This window comes from Musca vetustissima, unplaced genomic scaffold, assembly GCF_032173495.1.
Source record: "Musca vetustissima isolate MV318-11 ecotype Yass unplaced genomic scaffold, APGP_CSIRO_Mvet_v1 utg142618, whole genome shotgun sequence".
Taxonomy (NCBI): domain Eukaryota; kingdom Metazoa; phylum Arthropoda; class Insecta; order Diptera; family Muscidae; genus Musca; species Musca vetustissima.
In genome coordinates, this window is record NW_026880932.1 from 1 (window position 1) to 21,834 (window position 21,834).

A 21,834-nucleotide genomic window follows, 5' to 3' on the forward strand; every position below is an offset into this window, starting at 1 on the left:
TTATTTGCATTTGGCAGTTTGGGTACTGGTACAATTTTAGGTATTTTAAGAACATCTGGATATATACACTTGTTTACCATATTGTTGAAATTTAATAATAGGTGCTCCCAAATACAATTTTTAGATGTATTTAAAATTTTACCCGATATTTCATCATGACCAGGACTTTTGCCATTATCAGCGGTTCCGATAAGGCTCATAATATTATTTCTGCTTTCAATATTGAACGAAAAAGTTGATGCGCATCTTGTTAAGGTACAGAACTTGTTAAAGTTGTCACCATCGGTATGCATAATTTTGTTTTTCAAGATTTTGGGAATATTTAAAAAGTAATCATTGAATATATTACATTTTATATTATCGTTATATACTTGTTCATTGGCTTCATTGATAAGTTGTATACTATGCTTATCCTTTCTTCCTAAGCATTTGTTAAGAAAATTCCAACTTTTACGTGGATTTTGTTCTAATTTCTCTAGATTCCAGCTTATATAGGAATTCATACATATTTTGCTAGAAATTTTTATGATTCTGCTTATGTTTTAATATGAATTCAGTTTTTTCATCCTTGCCTCTCTTTATTCTCTTAGCCAATAGCTTTTCTTTGTATATTCTGAGCGATGTTAGGTGTTTATTCTCCCATGGAGTTAACATTGGTCTCGACAAACCTTTAACTGTCGTAAAAGTTGTGTTTGCTTTGATTATTTTTGTAATAGCCGATGTTATTATCTCTAAATCAGCAGATGGATCATCGGTATGATCAAATTTATTCATTTCAATCTGAATTTCTGACGAGATGTTATCAAAATTGTAATTATTTATTTTTTGGGGTGGCTCATTCTTTTTCCTCATTACATTTTCCATTTGACACCAAATAATGTTGTGGTCTGATAGAATGCATTCAATTGAGTCAATGCATAATCTTGTTGCTAGATTGCTATACACATGATCAATACATGTGTTACTCATCGGACGAGATATTAATTGGTGACAAGATTCATAATCAACACAAGAAAGAATAGAAAGCAAATCTGATGAGCTGTTGGAGTCAATTAGATCAATATTTGAGTCTCCAAGAATTATTGATCCAGTTCGACATGGTCCATGGTATACCTACTGCATCTTGCATAAATCATCTTAGGAGCATATCTGGTATATACCCAAAGTGGTGAAGAGTAACACATAGTCAGAATCGACCTTTAAAGTTTTCTAATTGGTTTTAATTTTTATTATACCCTTCACCACACTGTGGTACAGGGTATTATGTCTATGTATACAGGGTATTTAATAATATGCATAGAATCACTTTCTGAGTCGATTTACGCATGTCCGTCCATGTATTTTTGTTAACAAAATACAGGTCGCATTTATGATCCCATTTGGATGAAATTTGGCATAGGTAACTTATTTGGCCCAAGGACGAACCCTATTGAAATTGGGAAAAATCTGTTCAGATTTAGATAATCCCATATATATTTTCGTACACGATTGTTCATGTAAATGTGTGCACCAAAGTCCCTATATATGTTTCGATTTACACGAAATTTGGCACAGCATAATGAATATATATGTGTGTTGAGTTTCTGAAATGAGTTCAGATTTAGATATAGCTGCCATACATATTTAATGTAAAAATTAATTAAATTTTCTTTTGTTTTACTTTTATTTTATAAATTAAATTTGAACTAATAATATAATGTAAACCATCTTTGAATTTCTTAGTTGTAAAAATTAGTATTTAAATAGTATGTAAAATTACAATTAAGTTAGATGTAGAAGAATAGGATAATGAAATAGAATGAAATAAAATGATTGTTGTTGTGAATTATACCGCCAACGATACGCGTCTTTCTTCTCGCCGTCCAAAAAAATCCTTAAATAAATAAAAATAACAAAAGTTAAAAATTATAAATAAATTGATTTTATAATTAAAAAAAATAAAATAACTTACCTTAAAATAAAGGTAAACATTTTGGTGCCGAAACCCGGGAATATAAAGTGTCGGTGTGTTTTGCTAAATTTGTGCAAACAGCCTTGTTAAGATACTGCAAGGAAGATAAAGAAGAAGACAATATTAAAAACAATTAAATTAAATAAATCAAACCAATACTCCCCTTAAAAACTGCTGCTGTCATCAGATCCAGATGCCCCGTCGCTGTGATTGCCGTTTATGCAGGAGCAAACATAACAATCAGGAGAGTGATTCTGATTCACAGGTAACAGCGTTGGACATAATTTGTGTGAATCCTAACCTGTAAATTACTCAGAGTTAGAGAATTTGTCAAACAAAATTTATTTTATCACAATTCACACAAATTATCCCTATACGCTTGATATTCCAAATTATATATATTTTGTGAATCGTTTTGGCTTGATTTCGCGGCAAGTTAACACAAACTTAATTATTACATATAAATTAAGTTTGCCTTTTCTTATTCCGCTTTTTGCTTTGTCAGCCATTTCACTCGTTGTAATTTTATACATTCGTAGCACCACACTAATCCGCGAAAACAAAATTCATAATAAATTCGCGAGTGAAACTAATTTTAAACAAAATAGTATAATTCGGCAAATTAACATATATTTTTTAATTTATTAAATTTATTTGTTTAATTGTGCCTTTTTTCACTTCATTTTCTTTGTTTTGATTAGTTTCTAATAGTGCCAAAAACTTCGTGAGTAATTGACTACTTGTATTCGGTTACTCCATTAGTAAACAGTGTTATCGATAGTTATCGAAACATCAATATTAAGGGTGCTATAGACGACGCAATTTTTGTAAAATTTCTAAAATATTGAAATTTGAGTGTTTACATTCGTAAACCAAACAGTTTAATTAAAATAATAATTAAATTGTCATTGAAAGCTGACATTGAATAAAATTTTGATAAAAGCGAGAGTTTATTTTAAATAAACTAGTTCATTACCTTACACTAATAATAAGTGTGTAAATACATTTTTGTTTAAATTTTTAAATTTAATTCAAATTATTTGAATATAATGGCTGGTGGTAAGAAGCACCAAAGCACTCCCGATACGGAAGTAGCCAACATTAAACAACAGAAAGAAAAGGTAATTGAAAATATTGAAAGAATTAAAACTTCTTTCAGAGAAAAGAGAATTTCGTTCAATACAATTGAACTAGAATGTCGCTTAGACATTCTTAATAAATATATTGATGATGCAATGAGATTGCAATCCGAACTTGACATTCTAGATCCCGATAATAATGATCGAGGTGAACTAGAAGACTTATGCGTTACGGCAAAGTCCCTATTTTTAGGAATTTTGTCTAAAAATAGGAGAAGTAGTATGCCTGAAACTTCTTTTTGTGGCCAATCACATCAATCTAGATTGCCAAACATGAAATTGCCTAAATTTAGCGGAAAATATTCCGAATATAAAAATTTTATGAGTCTTTTTGAAAATTTAGTTCACACAGATCCGACATTGACAGACATAGAAAAATTCAACCATTTAATTTCATGCTTGTCCGATGAAGCTCTCGGTACTGTAAGAGCATTTCAGATTTCTGAAGAAAATTATCCCAAGGCATTAGCTAGTCTGAAAAAGGTTTATGATAATGATTGTTTGATATTTTTCGATAATATTGCTAAACTTTTCGATCTTCCTGAGATCCCTAAACCTTCAGCTTCTGCTTTGCGTAGCATGATTGACACGGTTTCTGCCATTTATGATTCGCTGTTGTCTATTGGTGACGATAAAAAAATTACGAATGCCATTTTAATTCATTTAGTTATGTCAAAGGTCGATCCAATCACTAAATCCAAATGGGAAGAACAGCTTGATTTCGAGAAGCTCCCATTATGGTCTGATTGCGAGGCTGCTTTAAATAAAAGATATCAGCACATATCAGCTGAAGAATCTTCTGGCGCAAGACCCAAAATTAATAAACCAAAGTTTGATAATCAGCCTAAAAGGAACTTTAAAACGTCACTTTCAGTTTCTAAACAGAAACCATCTTCAGAAAAGTGCGTGTTCTGTAGATCTTTACAGCATAATATAAATAATTGTACTTCCTTCACTGCCGTACCAGTTTTGCAAAGATTTGAATTCATTAAAGATGTCCCTGCTTGTATTAATTGTCTCAAAAAAGGTCATACTGTTGCCAAATGCAATTCAGGAGTGAAGTGTAGAGTATGTGGTGGTTCACACCATTTCTTACTACATCGATACGCTTCTGATCAAGAGCAGCCTTCTACGTCTAGCGCGTCGGTCAACTATTCATCGTCGAATGAAGGCGTAATGTTGGCCACAGCATTAGTGAAGGTCCGTAGTAGCTCAGGAAAATATATTCTGGCTAGAGCTCTTTTAGATTCCGGTTCTCAACCTAATTTGATAACCGAGGACTTGGTACAAAGGCTTAAAATAAAACGGGAAAGTGGCAGGTTAAATTTAACTGGCATATCGGAAGGAATTTCCATTTCGAAAAATAAAGTTCAACTGTCTGTGATGTCGAGACTCAATTCAACCCAATTCTCATCTACATTCTGGGTATTGAGTTCTATAACAAGTCTTCAACCTGATAAGAGAATTTCCACTGCTAATTGGAATATTCCTAAAAATATAGGCTGGCAGACCCTAATTTCAATGAACCTCGTAAAGTGGATTTATTACTTGGTGCTGAAGTTTTCTTCGAACTTCTTTGTGTAGGCCAAATCAAATCGAATCCGAGTTATCCGGTTCTGCAAAAAACTTCTCTTGGCTGGATCGTAGCTGGCAAATACGATGAGTCAAAGGGGTCGAATTCAGGTGTATGTCACTTGAATGTTGCCATAGAAAATGATGAAACTATTGATGCAATTGTTAAGAAATTCTGGGAGTTGGAAGAAATTCCAAATAATTGTGCTAAAATTCGGTCTGAGGAACATCAAAAATGTGAGGAACATTTCCAAAAATATGTTCGACGTTTATCGTCAGGACGCTTCCAAGTGTCTTTACCTTTCAAAGAAGATGTGAAACTTTTGGGTTCGTCATTTGAAACAGCCAAAAGGCGGTTTCTGGCATTGGAAAGAAAACTTTCTCATGACGTCACATCTAAAGAAATGTATAATTCTTTCATGAAAGAGTATCTTGACTTAGGTCACATGGAAAAAACCAACAATAAAGTTCCTAATAACCCACATTATTTCATTCCTCATCAATGTGTTTTCCGACCTCAAAGTACAACTACGAAACTTCGCGTCGTTTTTGATGCATCGAGTAAAACATCTTCACATGTTTCACTCAATGATCTCTTGATGGTAGGTCCAACCATTCAAGAAGAGTTGTACTCAACGTTACTTCGATTCCGCTTACATAAATACGTAATTACAGCAGATATTGAGAAAATGTATCGTCAAGTTTTAATCGACGAAAAAGATAGAGATTTTCATTTGATCCTTTGGAGACAAAACGAAAGTGATCCGTTGCAAATTTTTAGATTGAATACGGTCACTTATGGCACTTCGTCCGCTCCATTTCTAGCAATTCGTTGCTTAAGCCATTTGAGCGATTTGTCCAAAGAGACTTGGCCTATTGGTGCCAAAGTTATAAGCAACGACTTCTATGTGGATGATTTATTGACTGGTTCTGCTGATTTGAATAGTCTTCTCACAATTCGAGATGAAGTCACAACTATTCTCAGTTCAGCGGGATTAAATCTCACAAAATGGTTTTCTAATCATCCAGATTTTAATGAGACAACTTGTAGTGAAAAGTTGTTGCACTCGGATTCCGAGACTGCAAGGGCATTGGGTATTCATTGGGCCCCAAGAAATGATGTTTTCAAATTTTACATAGAGGGAGGCTTCCAAGATCTGAAAGCTACTAAAAGACACATTTTGTCAATATCGTCACGTTTGTTTGATCCCCTCGGCCTTTTGTGTCCAATAATAACCAAAGCCAAAATGTTATTGCAAGAACTTTGGATTAATAAATTAGACTGGGATGAATCGATTCCCATGCGTTTGAGTTCAGTCTGGGAAGATTTCAAATTCAATCTTTCGAAGTTGGATACGATTCAAATCCCAAGATTCGTAAACACGAATGTTTCATCTAGAATCCAAATTCATGGTTTCTCAGATGCATCGATGCGTGCCTATGGATGTTGTTTCTATATTCGTTCTTGCAGGCTGCTAACAGGACTCTAATGGAGTCAGCAGCACATCTTATGGCAGGCTGCTGAAAAAACAGCTAAATCTAAAGTAGAAATTCTCAGAAAAATGTATTTGGCGCCATGTGCCAAAAACTCCAGCCGACATTGTGTCGAGAGGATCTTCATCAATATGGTTTGAAGGACCTAAATTTTTGTTGGAGAGCTAAATGCCCAGTCAACAAGCATTTCGAGCAGCAAAAATCATTGGAAATAAGAAAATCCAATATGTGGTTACGAATTAATATGTTTTCCGAATGATGATATCCAAATCTATCTGTCTTACAGCTCAAGAATTGAATTGGTCTTTTCTTAAATTAGTAGAGGCAGTTCAAAAAGAGAGTTTCTCAGAAGAGATTTCTAAAATAAAAAAGTCAATATGCTTAAAATCCAATATCCAGAAATTGACCCATTTATCCACGATTTCACTGAGTGTAAGCGGACATTTTCTTTACTTCGAGTAGGTGGAAGACTGTTAAATGCACAATTGCCCCATGATACAAAGTTTCCACTTTTACTTCCTAAAAAGCATCATTTTGTGTCAATATATTTAAATAATTTACATTTTAATAATTGCCATGCTGGTACGAAAGCCTTAGTTGCATTGTCTCGAGAGCAAATTTGGCTTATCAATGCCAGAGAAGAATGTAATCGAATAGTTCGGAATTGTATCCATTGTTTTCGCTACAAGCCAAAGCTGATGACCCAAATAATGGGCAATATTCCCACTGATAGAGTGAGAGCTTTACGTCCATTTTTAATAATAGGCGTAGACTTCTGTGGTCCCGTAAATATTACTTTAAAAATACGCGGAAGACCACCTACCAAAATGTATATAGCCGTCTTCGTTTGCTTCACGTCCAAAGCGGTTCACTTAGAATTAGTGTCTGATTTATCTTCTGATGCTTTTATTCTTTCTTTTAAAAGGTTTGCCGCGAGGCGTGGGCTCCCCAAGAGGATTTACTGCGACAACGCGACGAATTTCGTGGGAGCCAGCAGAGAGCTGAGGGAGCTTCAGGAGAAGTTCCTAGCAGGCCGAGGAACCGTGGAGGAATACGCTGCCTCGTTGAACGTGCAGTTCAGCTTCATTCCTCCGAGGGCGCCTCATTTCGGAGGGCTGTGGGAAGCTGCCGTAAAACAGGCGAAGTTCCTGCTTCTACGAGCTGTCGGCAAAGTGCTGCTGACGCAAGAAGAGATGGTCACAGTGCTCGTAGAAGTAGAGGCGGTGCTAAACAGTCGCCCCATAGCACCGCTGTCTCCAGACCCCAACGACGGAGAAGCTCTGACTCCCGGGCACCTACTAATCGGAGCGGGTCTGCGTTCGCTGCCGCCAGAATCCGTCGGAGAAGACAGCGACAACAAGGAGAGGTACTGCAAGCGCTGGCAGATGCTCTCCGCTCTCAAGCAGAGGTTCTGGCGGGCTTGGTCGAGGGATTACGTCCTAGGACTACAGGACAAGGCCAAGTGGCACAATCCCCAGCCCAACATAGAGGTCGGTCAACTAGTCCTCGTGCACGAGGACAATCTGCCACCTCAAGAGTGGGTAACCGGCCGAATACTCAACGTTACCGAGGGACAAGACGGAAAGGTCAGGGTGGCGGAAATAAAAACAAAGACAGGCATATTTAAAAGGCCTATAAGGAAGCTTGCTCCATTGCCTATAGGTTGAAGGCCTGCAGCCATTCAATGGGGGCAGAATGTTGGAGCAGATTTAGATTCTATTTTCGTTTTTATTTTTTCTTAAAATTTATTTAATTAATTAATTTTTCTTTTGTTTTACTTTTATTTTATAAATTAAATTTGAATTAATAATATAATGTAAACCATCTTTGAATTTCTTAGTTGTAAAAATTAGTATTTAAATAGTATGTAAAATTACAATTAAGTTAGATGTAGAAGAATAGGATAATGAAATAGAATGAAATAAAATGATTGTTGTTGTGAATTATACCGCCAACGATACGAAAATTTCAGTACAAAATTGAAGACAATTTGATTAAAAATGTGCCAAAATTATCGAATATTGGGGTAGATTTATTGCAATTATTTGCATTTATTGTTTCCCAAGATTGAACTAAATATATATTTATCCCAGGCAATACTTTAATAAATTACTGATCCTCATTAGCCGCATATGCTGATCCGCATTACCGCCAAATTTTTATACCCTTAACCACACTGTGCTGCTGGGTTTTTATGTCATTTTATGTCAGAATATGCACAGAATCACTTTCTGTGCCGATTTATGCATGTCCGTCCGTCTGCTGATGCTAAATTGTAATCCAAGTACAGGTCGCAATTATTAGCCGATTTGAATTGAATATTGTACAGCTCATTTATTTAGCCCAAATACGACCTCTAGAGAAAATCAGTTCAGATTTAGATATAGATCCTTTATTTATGCATAGAATCACTTTTTAACTCCATTTATGCATGTCCGGCCGTCTGTCAGTCTGTCCATGTTAAATTGTAAACAAAGTACAGGCCGTATTTATGATTCGAATTGGATGAAATTTGGCACAGCTCATTTATTTGGCCCAAGGTCGCCACAGTTCCTATATCGACGCCACAGTTCCTATATCGACGCCTCCTACCAGTTTATAGCTAAAAACGACTTAGAATACATTAGGATGGACAAATATTTCATAAGAAGTCGGCTAAGTCGACTTAGCATGTTTTGTTACGGACCTTTCTACTCTGGTTAGTCGTCTTAGTATACATAGCATGTTCTGGTTTGGAACAAAATGGTGATACATTTTATTGTCATTATACTTAGACGAACTATGATTATAATATACGCTACGTGACACAACTATAGACGCACCTTTAATTCAATAGGTATATTAGTTCACAAATAAAATGAACCCATTAAGTTATTGTACACAGTAAAATGACCAAAAACACATATTATTAAACAAAAATAATTGATTTATTCTTTATGGATTCGCCTAATTCTGCAATCTTAAATTTATTGATGTTGCATAACTTTTACAAAATTAGATAAAATTATTATTAAAACATTAAATTAAATAATATAACATTAATCAATAATGGGTTTAGCCTCCCTTATTTTGAATAAGATCAAAAATTCTATCCATCATACTCTCTATCAATTTTTTTGCAAATCACACTGTGCTACAAAATAACAAAAAAAAAAATTTTCAGGGGTTCTATTGTACCAATTCTGTTTAGTTGAAGTCCCTGGACCACGAAAATACCTTTGGTTTTTTGGGTCACTTCGAAAATTAATTTTATAACGGTAAATATAGAGAAAAACGCGGTTTCATGGATTTTCCATTTGAAACTTAAATAACTTATTTACTTTATAACGGATTTATACTATTCTTTTTTTCTATCGAAGAGTACAATTTTTCCTTTCAAACAAGATATATATTTGGTAAATCGGTTGAGGATTGGCTGAGTTACAGCGGTTGAAATGTGAAAAAATACGCATAAAGTGACAAAATTTATTTTTCTTCGGACTGTACGATGAAATTATGATATCAAGCCATATAAGTTTTATTATATTACGGGGAAGAAAATTAAATTAGCTTTCGAAAATGATAAAAATCAAAAATATCGGTTAAAAAATGAATGACTTATACACATTTTTGTATTGATTCTATGCATATTCTCTAAAGGAAATATGGGTCTGTATCGTTTCCTGTTACAAACCGTTATGTTTGCAACAGGCAAAGGGAAACGAGATAGACCCATATTTCCTCTTCGATAGAAAAAAAGAATAGTATAAATCCGTTATAAAGTAAATAAGTTATTTAAGTTTTAAATGGAAAATCCATGAAACCGCGTTTTTCTCTATATTTACCGTTATAAAATTAATTTTCGAAGTGACCCAGAAAAACCAAAGGTATTTTCGTGGTCCAGGGACTTCAACTAAACAGAATTGGTACAATAGAACCCCTGAAAAATTTTTTTTTGTTATTTTGTAGCACAGTGTGATTTGCAAAAAAATTGATAGAGAGTATGATGGATAGAATTTTTGATCTTATTCAAAATAAGGGAGGCTAAACCCATTATTGATTAATGTTATATTATTTAATTTAATGTTTTAATAATAATTTTATCTAATTTTGTAAAAGTTATGCAACATCAATAAATTTAAGATTGCAGAATTAGGCGAATCCATAAAGAATAAATCAATTACTTTTGTTGAATAATATGTGTTTTTGGTCATTTTACTGTGTACAATATCTTAATGGGTTCATTTTATTTGTGAACTAATATACCTATTGAATTAAAGGTGCGTCTATAGTTGTGTCACGTAGCGTATATTATAATCATAGTTCGTCTAAGTATAATGACAATAAAATGTATCACCATTTTGTTCCAAACCAGAACATGCTATGTATACTAAGACGACTAACCAGAGTAGAGAGGTCCGTAACAAAACATGCTAAGTCGACGTAGCCGACTGCTTATGAAATATTTGTCCATCCTAATGTATTCTAAGTCGTTTTTAGCTATAAACTGGTAGGAGGCGTCGATATAGGAACTGTGGCGTCGATATAGGAACTGTGGCGACCTTGGGCCAAATAAATGAGCTGTGCCAAATTTCATCCAATTCGAATCATAAATACGGCCTGTACTTTGTTTACAATTTAACATGGACAGACTGACAGACGGCCGGACATGCATAAATGGAGTTAAAAAGTGATTCTATGCATAAATATAGGATCTATATCTAAATCTGAACTGATTTTCTCTAGAGGTCGTATTTCGGCTAAATAAATGAGCTGTACAATATTCAATCCAAATCGGCTAATAATTGCGACCTGTACTTGGATTACAATTTAGCATCAGCAGACGGACGGACATGCATAAATCGGCACAGAAAGTGATTCTGTGCATATTCTGACATAAAATGACATTAAAACCCAGCAGCACAGTGTGGTTAAGGGTATAAAAATTTGGCGGTAATGCGGATCAGCATATGCGGCTAATGAGGATCAGTAATTTATTAAAGTATTGCCTAGGATAAATATATATTTAGTTCAATCTTGGGAAACAATAAATGCAAATAATTGCAATAAATCTACCCCAATATTCGATAATTTTGGCACATTTTTAATCAAATTGTCTTCAATTTTGTACTGAAATTCAAAGATGGTTTACATTATATTATTAATTCAAATTTAATTTATAAAATAAAAGTAAAACAAAAGAAAATTTAATTAATTAAATAAATTTTAAGAAAACATAAAAACGAAAATTGGATCTAAATCTGCTCCAACATTCTGCCCCCATTGAATGGCTGCAGGCCTTCAACCTATAGGCAATGGAGCAAGTTTCCTTATAGGCCTTTTAAATATGCCTGTCTTTGTTTTTATTTCCGCCACTCTGACCTTTCCGTCTTGTCCCTCGGTAACGTTGAGTATTCGGCCGGTTACCCACTCTTGAGGTGGCAGATTGTCCTCGTGCACGAGGACTAGTTGACCGACCTCTATGTTGGGCTGGGGATTGTGCCACTTGGCCTTGTCCTGTAGTCCTAGGACGTAATCCCTCGACCAAGCCCGCCAGAACCTCTGCTTGAGAGCGGAGAGCATCTGCCAGCGCTTGCAGTACCTCTCCTTGTTGTCGCTGTCTTCTCCGACGGATTCTGGCGGCAGCGAACGCAGACCCGCTCCGATTAGGTGCCCGGGAGTCAGAGCTTCTCCGTCGTTGGGGTCTGGAGACTTCTACGAGCACTGTGACCATCTCTTCTTGCGTCAGCAGCACTTTGCCGACAGCTCGTAGAAGCAGGAACTTCGCCTGTTTTACGGCAGCTTCCCACAGCCCTCCGAAATGAGGCGCCCTCGGAGGAATGAAGCTGAACTGCACGTTCAACGAGGCAGCGTATTCCTCCACGGTTCCTCGGCCTGCTAGAAACTTCTCCTGAAGCTCCCTCAGCTCTCTGCTGGCTCCCACGAAATTCGTCGCGTTGTCGCAGTAAATCCTCTTGGGGAGCCCACGCCTCGCGGCAAACCTTTTAAAAGAAAGAATAAAAGCATCAGAAGATAAATCAGATACTAATTCTAAGTGAACCGCTTTGGACGTGAAGCAAACGAAGACGGCTATATACATTTTGGTAGGTGGTCTTCCGCGTATTTTTAAAGTAATATTTACGGGACCACAGAAGTCTACGCCTATTATTAAAAATGGACGTAAAGCTCTCACTCTATCAGTGGGAATATTGCCCATTATTTGGGTCATCAGCTTTGGCTTGTAGCGAAAACAATGGATACAATTCCGAACTATTCGATTACATTCTTCTCTGGCATTGATAAGCCAAATTTGCTCTCGAGACAATGCAACTAAGGCTTTCGTACCAGCATGGCAATTATTAAAATGTAAATTATTTAAATATATTGACACAAAATGATGCTTTTTAGGAAGTAAAAGTGGAAACTTTGTATCATGGGGCAATTGTGCATTTAACAGTCTTCCACCTACTCGAGGTAAAGAAAATGTCCTTTAGAGAATATGCATAGAATCAATACAAAAATGTGTATAAGTCATTCATTTTTTAACCGATTTTTTTGATTTTTATCATTTTCGAAAGCTAATTTAATTTTCTTCCCCGTAATATAATAAAACTTATATGGCTTGATATCATAATTTCATCGTACAGTCCGAAGAAAAATAAATTTTGTCACTTTATGCGTATTTTTTCACATTTCAACCGCTGTAACTCAGCCAATCCTCAACCGATTTACCAAATATATATCTTGTTTGAAAGGAAAAATTGTACTCTTCGATAGAAAAAAAGAATAGTATAAATCCGTTATAAAGTAAATAAGTTATTTAAGTTTCAAATGGAAAATCCATGAAACCGCGTTTTTCTCTATATTTACCGTTATAAAATTAATTTTCGAAGTGACCCAGAAAAACCAAAGGTATTTTCGTGGTCCAGGGACTTCAACTAAACAGAATTGGTACATTAGAACCCCTGAAAAATTTTCGTGTCGCACAGTGTCATCATCGATTGGCCGGCATTTATCGATTATTACTTCTTTGAGGTTAAAAACAGTCTGTATTGGCGGTTTTCCGCATAGACACGACGATTCCCCCTATGTTCTCGATCACATTCTGGTCGAAAGAACATGTGGACTAGTTCATACTTTAAATATTTTTTTATTTAACCATTCTAAAGTATGGCGACTTTTATTAAATGGCGCGTTGTCCTGCTGAAAAACGAGTCCTTCGTCGTTGCTGCTTTCCCAAAATGGCAATAATTTGTCTTCTAAGACTTGAACGTACTCCATTGAATTTATCCGGCGACTAGGAAATGCCAAATCAAGCATTCCGTCGCTATAAAATTCTCCCAAAACCATTAAGGAACCGGCACCGAAATTTCATTTTGATGGACGGACGGACATGCATAAATCGACTCAGAATGTGATTCTCGTTTTCTTTTGCCTGTTACAAACATGCACAAAGATATAATATTTTATAAACGCGAGAACTAATGTCTTCTTAAATTGCTTACCTTTATTTTTCTCTTCGTTACTTAGCATGGTCTCTGTAGTTATTACTTCTCCTTTTTAGAAGCGAAATCAGATTAAAAACATAATACAAAACTAAATATAAATAACTATTACCTTTTGACATATTTTGTGCCAATTTCAGCTTTTTTCGCGCAATCGAACTCATATCATTTGTAAAACTGTGCAAATTTTCGTTCTTTATAAGTCGACTATTTTTTCCAAACTATAGTATGCTATGTATACTTACACACACAAACTACTTTTTGAAGTTCGGGGAAAATCAGGCTAAGTGAACTTAGAAACACTAAAAATAAAATAACGACAATGCCAAGTATACATAGCGAACTCGTCATAAAAAAAGTCAATGCTGTAATATGCTAAGTCTACTTAGCATTCGAAATAATTCAAAAAGTTCCAAGCCGAAATATGCTATGTGTACTTACCACATTATGGTATGGAAGTTTCTTAAATCTTACGTGCCACGCTAAGTACATTTTTGCTTATAACTTTGGTTTGGGTTGGCCGATGATTACCAAAATTTCAGAGAATTTAAATAAGGACCATAGAACTTTAAAACATGTTAAGTCGACTTAGCATTAGTTAGGTTCGGAGGCGTCGATATATCATTTTAATTTGCAAAAAATTTCGCGTAGAGTACTGAATTTAGACTAGAATAATGTGTGTTAAGTTTCCTGAAAATAGGTTCAGATTTACATATATATCTTTCGATTTGCACGAAATTTGGCATATCACACTGAATTTAGTCTAGAATTATGTGTATTAAGTTTAGTGAAAAGGGCAAGTTTTAAGATCAACTATATCGGTCCATGGTTAGGCGTAGCCCCCATATAAGGGCACCTTCAATTTTCGGTATGTTGGTGTTCTAGAGCGCGCTTTTCAACCGAATTTATCTGAAATTTGGAACATTGTGTACTTATTGTGTACCAAATGTCTGCACAAAAAATTATAAATATTGGTTCCCATATAACTATACCTCAAATTGAGATTAAAATTTGAAAAGTGCAGATACCGAATAGCTTGTGTTAAGTTTGCTTTAAATATATTTAAAAAAATATTATATGTTGCAGAATGGTATGTGTAGGGATTGATGTTAGTCTGTTCACCTATAGATAAAGATCACATATTTAAGTTCGTTCAACTTCATGCCAATGTTCCTTCGTAAAGGCGACGTCTTTTTGGATACATATGTTGAATGTTCCCACATTCTTCACTTTCATTCCATTTGTTTAATGGCCGTAATTTCATGTTAATATTTTGATGCATTTCAATGTTATATAACATTTTTCAAATATAAATTTTATTAACAAAAATATGGCTGTCGGACGGACAGAAATTCATTAATCGACCCCGAGAGTTATTCTATGCATGAAACCATAGGCCCCTTTCGTTTCCTTTTGCATTTTACAAACATAAGCACAAGGACATAATATTCTGTACCACAGTGTAATGAAGGATATATAAATAGATAGGTAGATAGATATTTTGAACTCACAAATTTAAAACGTTTTTCTCCAGCATTTCCAAAAACTATGCCAGCACATACATTACAAAAATTATTCGAGCTATTTTTAATTCTTTATGAATTTCTAATTCAGTTGAATTTAGTATTTCCACATTTTATGTCGTCCATGACAACTCCGTTTAATTGATGCGAATAACCGATAAAAAAGTTCATATTAATTTCTGTAAACACACACATACACCGATGTTTGTAAATAACTATTGCAGCACACACGTCACATTCCATTTCTATGGAAAACGTGAACATGTAATCTTGTTGTACATACATTCAACACCCATATAATAGTTCATCACAATGAATGAAGGATTTCATTCTAAACATACATATGTATGTTTATGTGTTTGTATATAGTTATGCTTGCGCAAGAAACACTTTGTACTAAAAGAAGGATGTAAATTTGCAATTTATGTCATGTTGATTTAACATGAATTACATTTCAGTTTTACTTTAGTCTTATGAAGATTTTCGTTGTGAATGGAACTATTTTTTTCTATTTTGAGTTTTAATAACTGCATAACATGAGTTAGTACACTAGAAATATGTCTACAACAAGTTGGGGATAATCTTCGATAACGAAGATGTTGTCGAATGGCGAATGAGGGTACACGTGAATAAATTTTAAAGTGAAATTTAGATTTAGAATTTTTGGAAAATTTAAAGGAAAAATTCAGTTACTCATTTCGTATAGTTCCCCTATATCGGTAACTCTCCATTTTTCTAAAGCAGGAATTGAAATTTGGAATCTTGGAGTGTGAGAAACATATTTTCAGAAAATATTCGATATAGGTCAATATGAGTAGCAGTGCCGTCCGACTTTTGAACATTTCTTACTCGGTTTCAATATGGATTCACCTCACAGTGAGTGTGGATATGCTCTATAAAAATTGTCAATTACGTAAAGCGACCTGTGTTGAACATCCATAGTAAATAGTCACTTTGAAAATGACTTATTCTCAGAGGTTTCCATTATTTCTATAAGGAACGGATAATATAAGCTATAGAAAAGTGATTCGAAGTTAAAAAGGTAAAATTTCGCTCAGTGTTTCTGGATTATGAAATACGTTGTTTTTTTAGAAGTTATTAGAACCATGTTTTGCTTTTTATTTTCGTTTATTTCAATCTATCTATGTGCTATGATGTAAACAATTAAACACTCTACTGTCATCCACCTTGATGTGATAATGGTGATCAAAATCAAAGTACAAATTATTTGGTAACTAAATGTATCATAACTGATTTGAATCTTCTTTCAATTACACTTAAATTCTTACTATTTAATTTTTTTTACAGTTTGAATCTTGATTATAGCAAAGGTATTATATTTGAAATCAGGAGGAATGTTCTATGTTCGAAAATCGGTTTAGATTTTAATGTAGCATACAAATATGTCGTCACATTTCCTTCCAGGGCATTAACTATATGGAGTTAAGTGTTTTTGCTGCAGATATCTTAATGGAATATTGTAAAGTTTTCTTTTTCTATTTCTTTTTTTATGAAAAGAAGCAATCAAGCTAAATAATCACAGGTGGAAGGAGTGAATGAACGTCCATGAACATGGTTGCATAAAATAATCCACAGCCGCCCATCTCTTTGAATTTAGATTTCTTTACTATTTTTTTAGTAAGAATCTAAGGTATGATCATGCCTTTTGTTAACAAGAAGAAGAAAACATCATTTAAGCTGAGTACTGTCAAAATTTATAAAATGTATATAGGCATGTGTATGTACACACATATTCAAATGCATTTACGTACAAATTTGCATACAACTGTGTCTCTTAAAGTGAAAGAAAAAGAAATGCCTAAGGCTCAGTAATTCTTCAAACGCATTATACAATTTCTTTTTCGTACAACATTTCCAAATCCAAAGCTAGTACCACAAAACCTCCTGGGCATTTTTTTTTTTTTTTTTGACAATTTTATAGATTCTATAGTATAGAACATTTTACATGAATTTGAAACGTTTTCAATGCTCAACAATACAAAATATATGCGAATGTAAGTAGTTTGGGGACCTTGGAATGAAAACGAAACTTGTTTTCACTACTCGAATAAATTTGGTAAAATCACTCAAACGTTCCGTATATTGAATTATGTACGACAACATGTAACCATTGTTCCATTTCGATGCACTTTGTACGAAAAACATTTTTGTCACATCACATCAATAATAGAAAAGTTTGCCAGTTCCTCCCCATTTGGGTTAATAGAAAATTTTAAATTGACGAGCAAAAAAACCGAAATCAAGTTAAATCGATAGCATTTGTGGAACAGATTCAATTTAAAAATTGTAAAGGTTTGATTTAATGTTTCAGGGAAATTTGATTAAAAATTAGCCAAAAACTTCTTTAATGCAGAATTCAAAAACCCGTATATATTTCGATTTGCATGAAAGTTGTTTTGTGAACATCAGTTCAGATATATGTAGATATAGCTCCCATACACATTTTCGATCGATTTAGGTTAAGTGGTCCACGAAAGTCTCTATATATGTTTCGATTTGCACGATGTTTTGCATAGCGTACTGTATTTAGTCTAGAAGGATATGTGCTATTCTTCGTGAAAATCGGTTCCGATTAAGATATAACTCTCATATATATTTTCGTCCGATTTAAGGTAAATGGTGCACCAATTTTTTGCAGCGTAGCACACCGAACAGCGTGTGTTAAGTTTGCTTTAAGTCTATTTACAAAATTTTGCATAGGGTGGTGAATGGCATGTGTAGGGATTGAGGTAAGTCGGATTATATATAGATTAAGATCACATATTTATGTTCATTCAATTTCATGTCAATGTTCCTTCGAAAGGCGACGTATTAGACATATTAGAATATACCCAAAGTGGCGAAGGGCATCATATAGTCGGCCCAGTCCGACTTTACTACTTTCCTTACTGGTACTCAAAAATGCTCATTATGGTAGTTTAATATGTTATTATTGCGTATAATTCAGCATTTTCCGAATTTCTCGCTTGACACAAACAGCTGATTTGATATACGGCCGAAAAAGATAGAGTTACCAAATTTTCCCCTTAAATCAATCAACAAATTAATCATATTACAGAGTCTTTCATACACAAAAAATAATAGTTTCTCCCTAAAGTATGCTTTAAAATTGTTAATATTCAAAATAACTGCCTGACAAAAATATGTCAGCTGCTGAAAACGTATTTTTGATCGCATTCATAGTAAATATTACTATATTTAGAACGACGAAGGTTTTTATGTATACTTGGCCTAAAAGAGAACAGTTTCTAACAAAATTATTAAAATATTGATTCAATTGAAACAGTGAAATGTGTATGTATACGTAAACAAATAACAGCTGACAAATCAATTTCATTTAATTTTAATATTAGTCTAAATGTTTGCTTGCACAGAACTAAAGTAACTCTACAGTACAAACCAATGAGCTCTAAAATTTTAGTTATTTTTAACGTCTTGATTACTATTTTTGGTTTTCTACACTTATGTCGATTTTTAAACATCATCTTTAAATGGATTTTACTGCCAAAAAATATAAAAATTGCTAGAAGCAAATACAGTACTCCGATAAAACAGCTAAATACCAGTGATTGTGAAAATAATTTATCACAGAAAATGATTTCGTTGATAAGTTGATTTTATGCACTATATCACTAGTAACAGGTCAGCATAGAAGAAGACTGCAAAAGAACATCAGGTCGTTTTTATCAGCAAATTGTAATAGTAGTAAAAAAGTCCACATTTAAAAGTTAAACGGAATAGGTAGGGTTATCGTTGGATATAACACCAAGAAAATAGCCTGGACAAGCTATGGTAGCAGGTAACATGCCCGAATGCCATCAAAAAAGCCCTTTTAGCCCTTGGATTGGCTTTCACAAAAGCTCATATTCTTTGGAAACCGACTCAGTGGATAAATATTAGGTCCACGTATGAGTTTGAGTTTAATATTAAAGGGACAGACACGAAAAAATACCGCGAAAAGGCAAAAAAATTAAACTCTGAAGACTCAGCATTGCTAGGATACTGGGAAGACATATGGTTCCTTTTGAGAATATGCATAGAATCACTTTCTGAGTCGCATTTATAATCCGATTTGGCTGAAATTTGGTAGAGCTCATTTATTTGGCCCAAGGACGAACCCTATTGAAATTGGGAAAAATCGGTTCAGATTTAGATATAGTTTCCATATATATTTTTGCCCGATTTACGGACTTTAGTCCCTGCAAATCATTCGATTTGCACGAATTTTTGCATAGCGTACTGAATTAATTCTAGAATGATATGTGCTAAGTTTAGTGAAAATCGGTTCAGATTTAGATATAGCTCCCATATATAGTTTCGCCCGATTTTTGTAAATGGTGCACTAAAGTCCCTCAAAATCTTTCGATTTGCACGAAATTGGCACAGTGTACTGAATTAAGTCTAGAAGTACGTGTGCTTAGTTTTGTGAAATTCGGTTCAGATTTAGATACAGCTCCCATATATAATTTCGCCAGATTTTTGTAAATGGAGGTCCCTCAAAATCTTTCGATTTGCACGAAATTGGCACAGTGTACTGAATTAAGTCTTGAAAGACGTGTGCTAAGTTTTGTGAAATTCGGTTCAGATTTAAATATAGCTCCTATATATAGTTTCGGCCGATTTTACGTAAATGGTGCAGCAAAGCCCTCAACATCTTTCGATTTGCACGAAATTGGCACAGTGTACTAAATTAAATCTAGAAATACGTGTGCTTGGTTTTGTGAAAATCGGTTCAGATTTAGATATAGCTCCCATATATAGTTTCGCCCGATTTTTGTAAATGGTACACTAAAGTCCTTCAAAATCTTTCGATTTGCACGAATTTTAGCATAGCGTACTGAATTAAGTCTAGAAAGACGTGTATTAAGTTTTCTGGAAATCGGTTCAGATTAAGATATAGCTCCCATATATATTTTCGTCTGATTATATGTAAATAGTGCACCAAAGTCCCCATATATCTTTCGATTTTGGGATAGCGTACTGAATTAAATCTAGAATGATGTGTGCAAAGTTTCGTGAAAATCGGTTCATATTTACATACACCTCTATATATCTCCGTCCGATTTTAAGTAAATGGCGCACTAAAGATCCATAGCTAGGCCGATTGACACAACGTACTGAAGTTAATATAAATTAATCTCTGATAAGTTTCCTTAAAATCGGTTCAGATATAGCACAGCTTCCATATATAATTTCGATTTTAGGGTATACCAAAAGTGGTGAACCTTACTGGTTCTTTTTATGGAATTCGGGAGCCATTAATCGGATTAGTTGTATTTATGTCTAAAAAGCTAACTCATACTAATGTGTAAAAAATAAAAAAATTAAATGTATATCCCAACTGAAATTGTCTCTTGATCGTCGTTATGAGCGATTTTGTCTGTATGCCATTTTCTAGTTTGACGTGTAGTTAACTGTCACTTGTAAATTGATTTGCCTAAAAATTAAATGGTATGAGTTTCTTCAGATCATTTTTCAAAAATTTCAAAGCTGGTCATCATGATAAGTATGCACCGTTGAAATTAGCACTGGCCTAAATAACTAAATAGTGACCGAAACTCGTCTAAAGAATATGGTTGTCCAAAAACGATCCTGTGCCACCGATAATGCAAGTGAGCTAGAGTTCTTCATCGGTATTTCTTCAATCATTACATGAAATAGGTTAGTTGTCGACATTCGCTCAATAAAAAGCCAACCGACGAAATATATTCATTTAAGTGAAAAAGTAATCACAATTTTTTTTTTCAATCTAAAAACAAAACAGAAAAAAATCATCCATAATTTTGTTTCTATTTTTATCATTTGAAAATCATTTCCTTGTTCATTTCAGTTTAATCCTATCGAGCATTCTCAAACAAAAGGCGCAATGAATGATGAAATGCACACAAATGAAAACAATTGAAATGAAGCAGAATGCAAATGGCTCTCAGGAAGATTTATTATCATTTTGTGAAAATTATTTTTGCAAGAAATATAACTACCCATCCCCTTTGTTATTTAAGTGTGACTTTTATTGTTTCAATATTTATTGAGGCCACAGAGAGAAAAACGACATCTTTCATCAGGTTCTTATATTGTCATTCGTAATTTTTAACAATGGACACATCATCAAAATGAAAGAATAAAAATAACAAAAATACAAGAAATTGACAGTCTCATTCAAATCCATCTTAGAATGGTCATTTATTTTTAAGCATAACATGGTTCTTTCATTTACTATTTCCTGATGTGTCATTGTTTGTTTATTCTTACGAATTTAGATCTATGACCAGTTAAGACATAATTTATTTCAAGACTGATAGTACCATACCAGAAAGGTTTGGTTTACAAACATACGAATATCAACAAATATAAATATGTACATATGGTGGTGGTTCTATATATAAATTAAGAAATAACTGTAACGTTCGACACCAGAATTGATTTCAGTTGCATATTTCAAATATGCATTCATACCTTTTTTCGTCGCAATAATTATTATAGACTCCCTAAATTTTAATGTAAATATATGAATAATCCGAGGTTGCAAATAAAATAAAAAAATGAAGTATATAAAATGAACTTCAGACGAAAATCAGTAATTTAAATTGAAACACCCTCTGTTGTTTTCGAGGAGTGTATACCTCTTAACCCACGCTAACCATTGTTTT

At 34.0% G+C, this 21,834-nt stretch overlaps 1 protein-coding gene across 1 annotated transcript; it reads left to right on the plus strand.

Moving 5' to 3' along the window:
- The first annotated feature begins 2,144 nt into the window (after positions 1 to 2,144).
- Positions 2,145 to 7,783, plus strand: LOC133326938 (uncharacterized). Its single transcript, XM_061535552.1, has 2 exons — positions 2,145 to 2,216; positions 7,082 to 7,783. The coding sequence occupies exons 1-2, from the start codon at positions 2,145 to 2,147 to the stop codon at positions 7,781 to 7,783; spliced, it is 774 nt and encodes a 257-aa protein (XP_061391536.1).
- Positions 7,784 to 21,834: the final 14,051 nt, after the last annotated feature.

Excerpts from the sequence above, each read along its gene's own strand:
- LOC133326938 (XM_061535552.1), top strand. The coding sequence starts at position 2,145 with ATGCCCCGTCGCTGTGATTGCCGTTTATGCAGGAGCAAACATAACAAT. Across the intron at positions 2,217-7,081 it reads AGAGTGATTCTGATTCACAG|GTTTGCCGCGAGGCGTGGGC; the intron begins GTAACAGCGTTG and ends TTCTTTTAAAAG.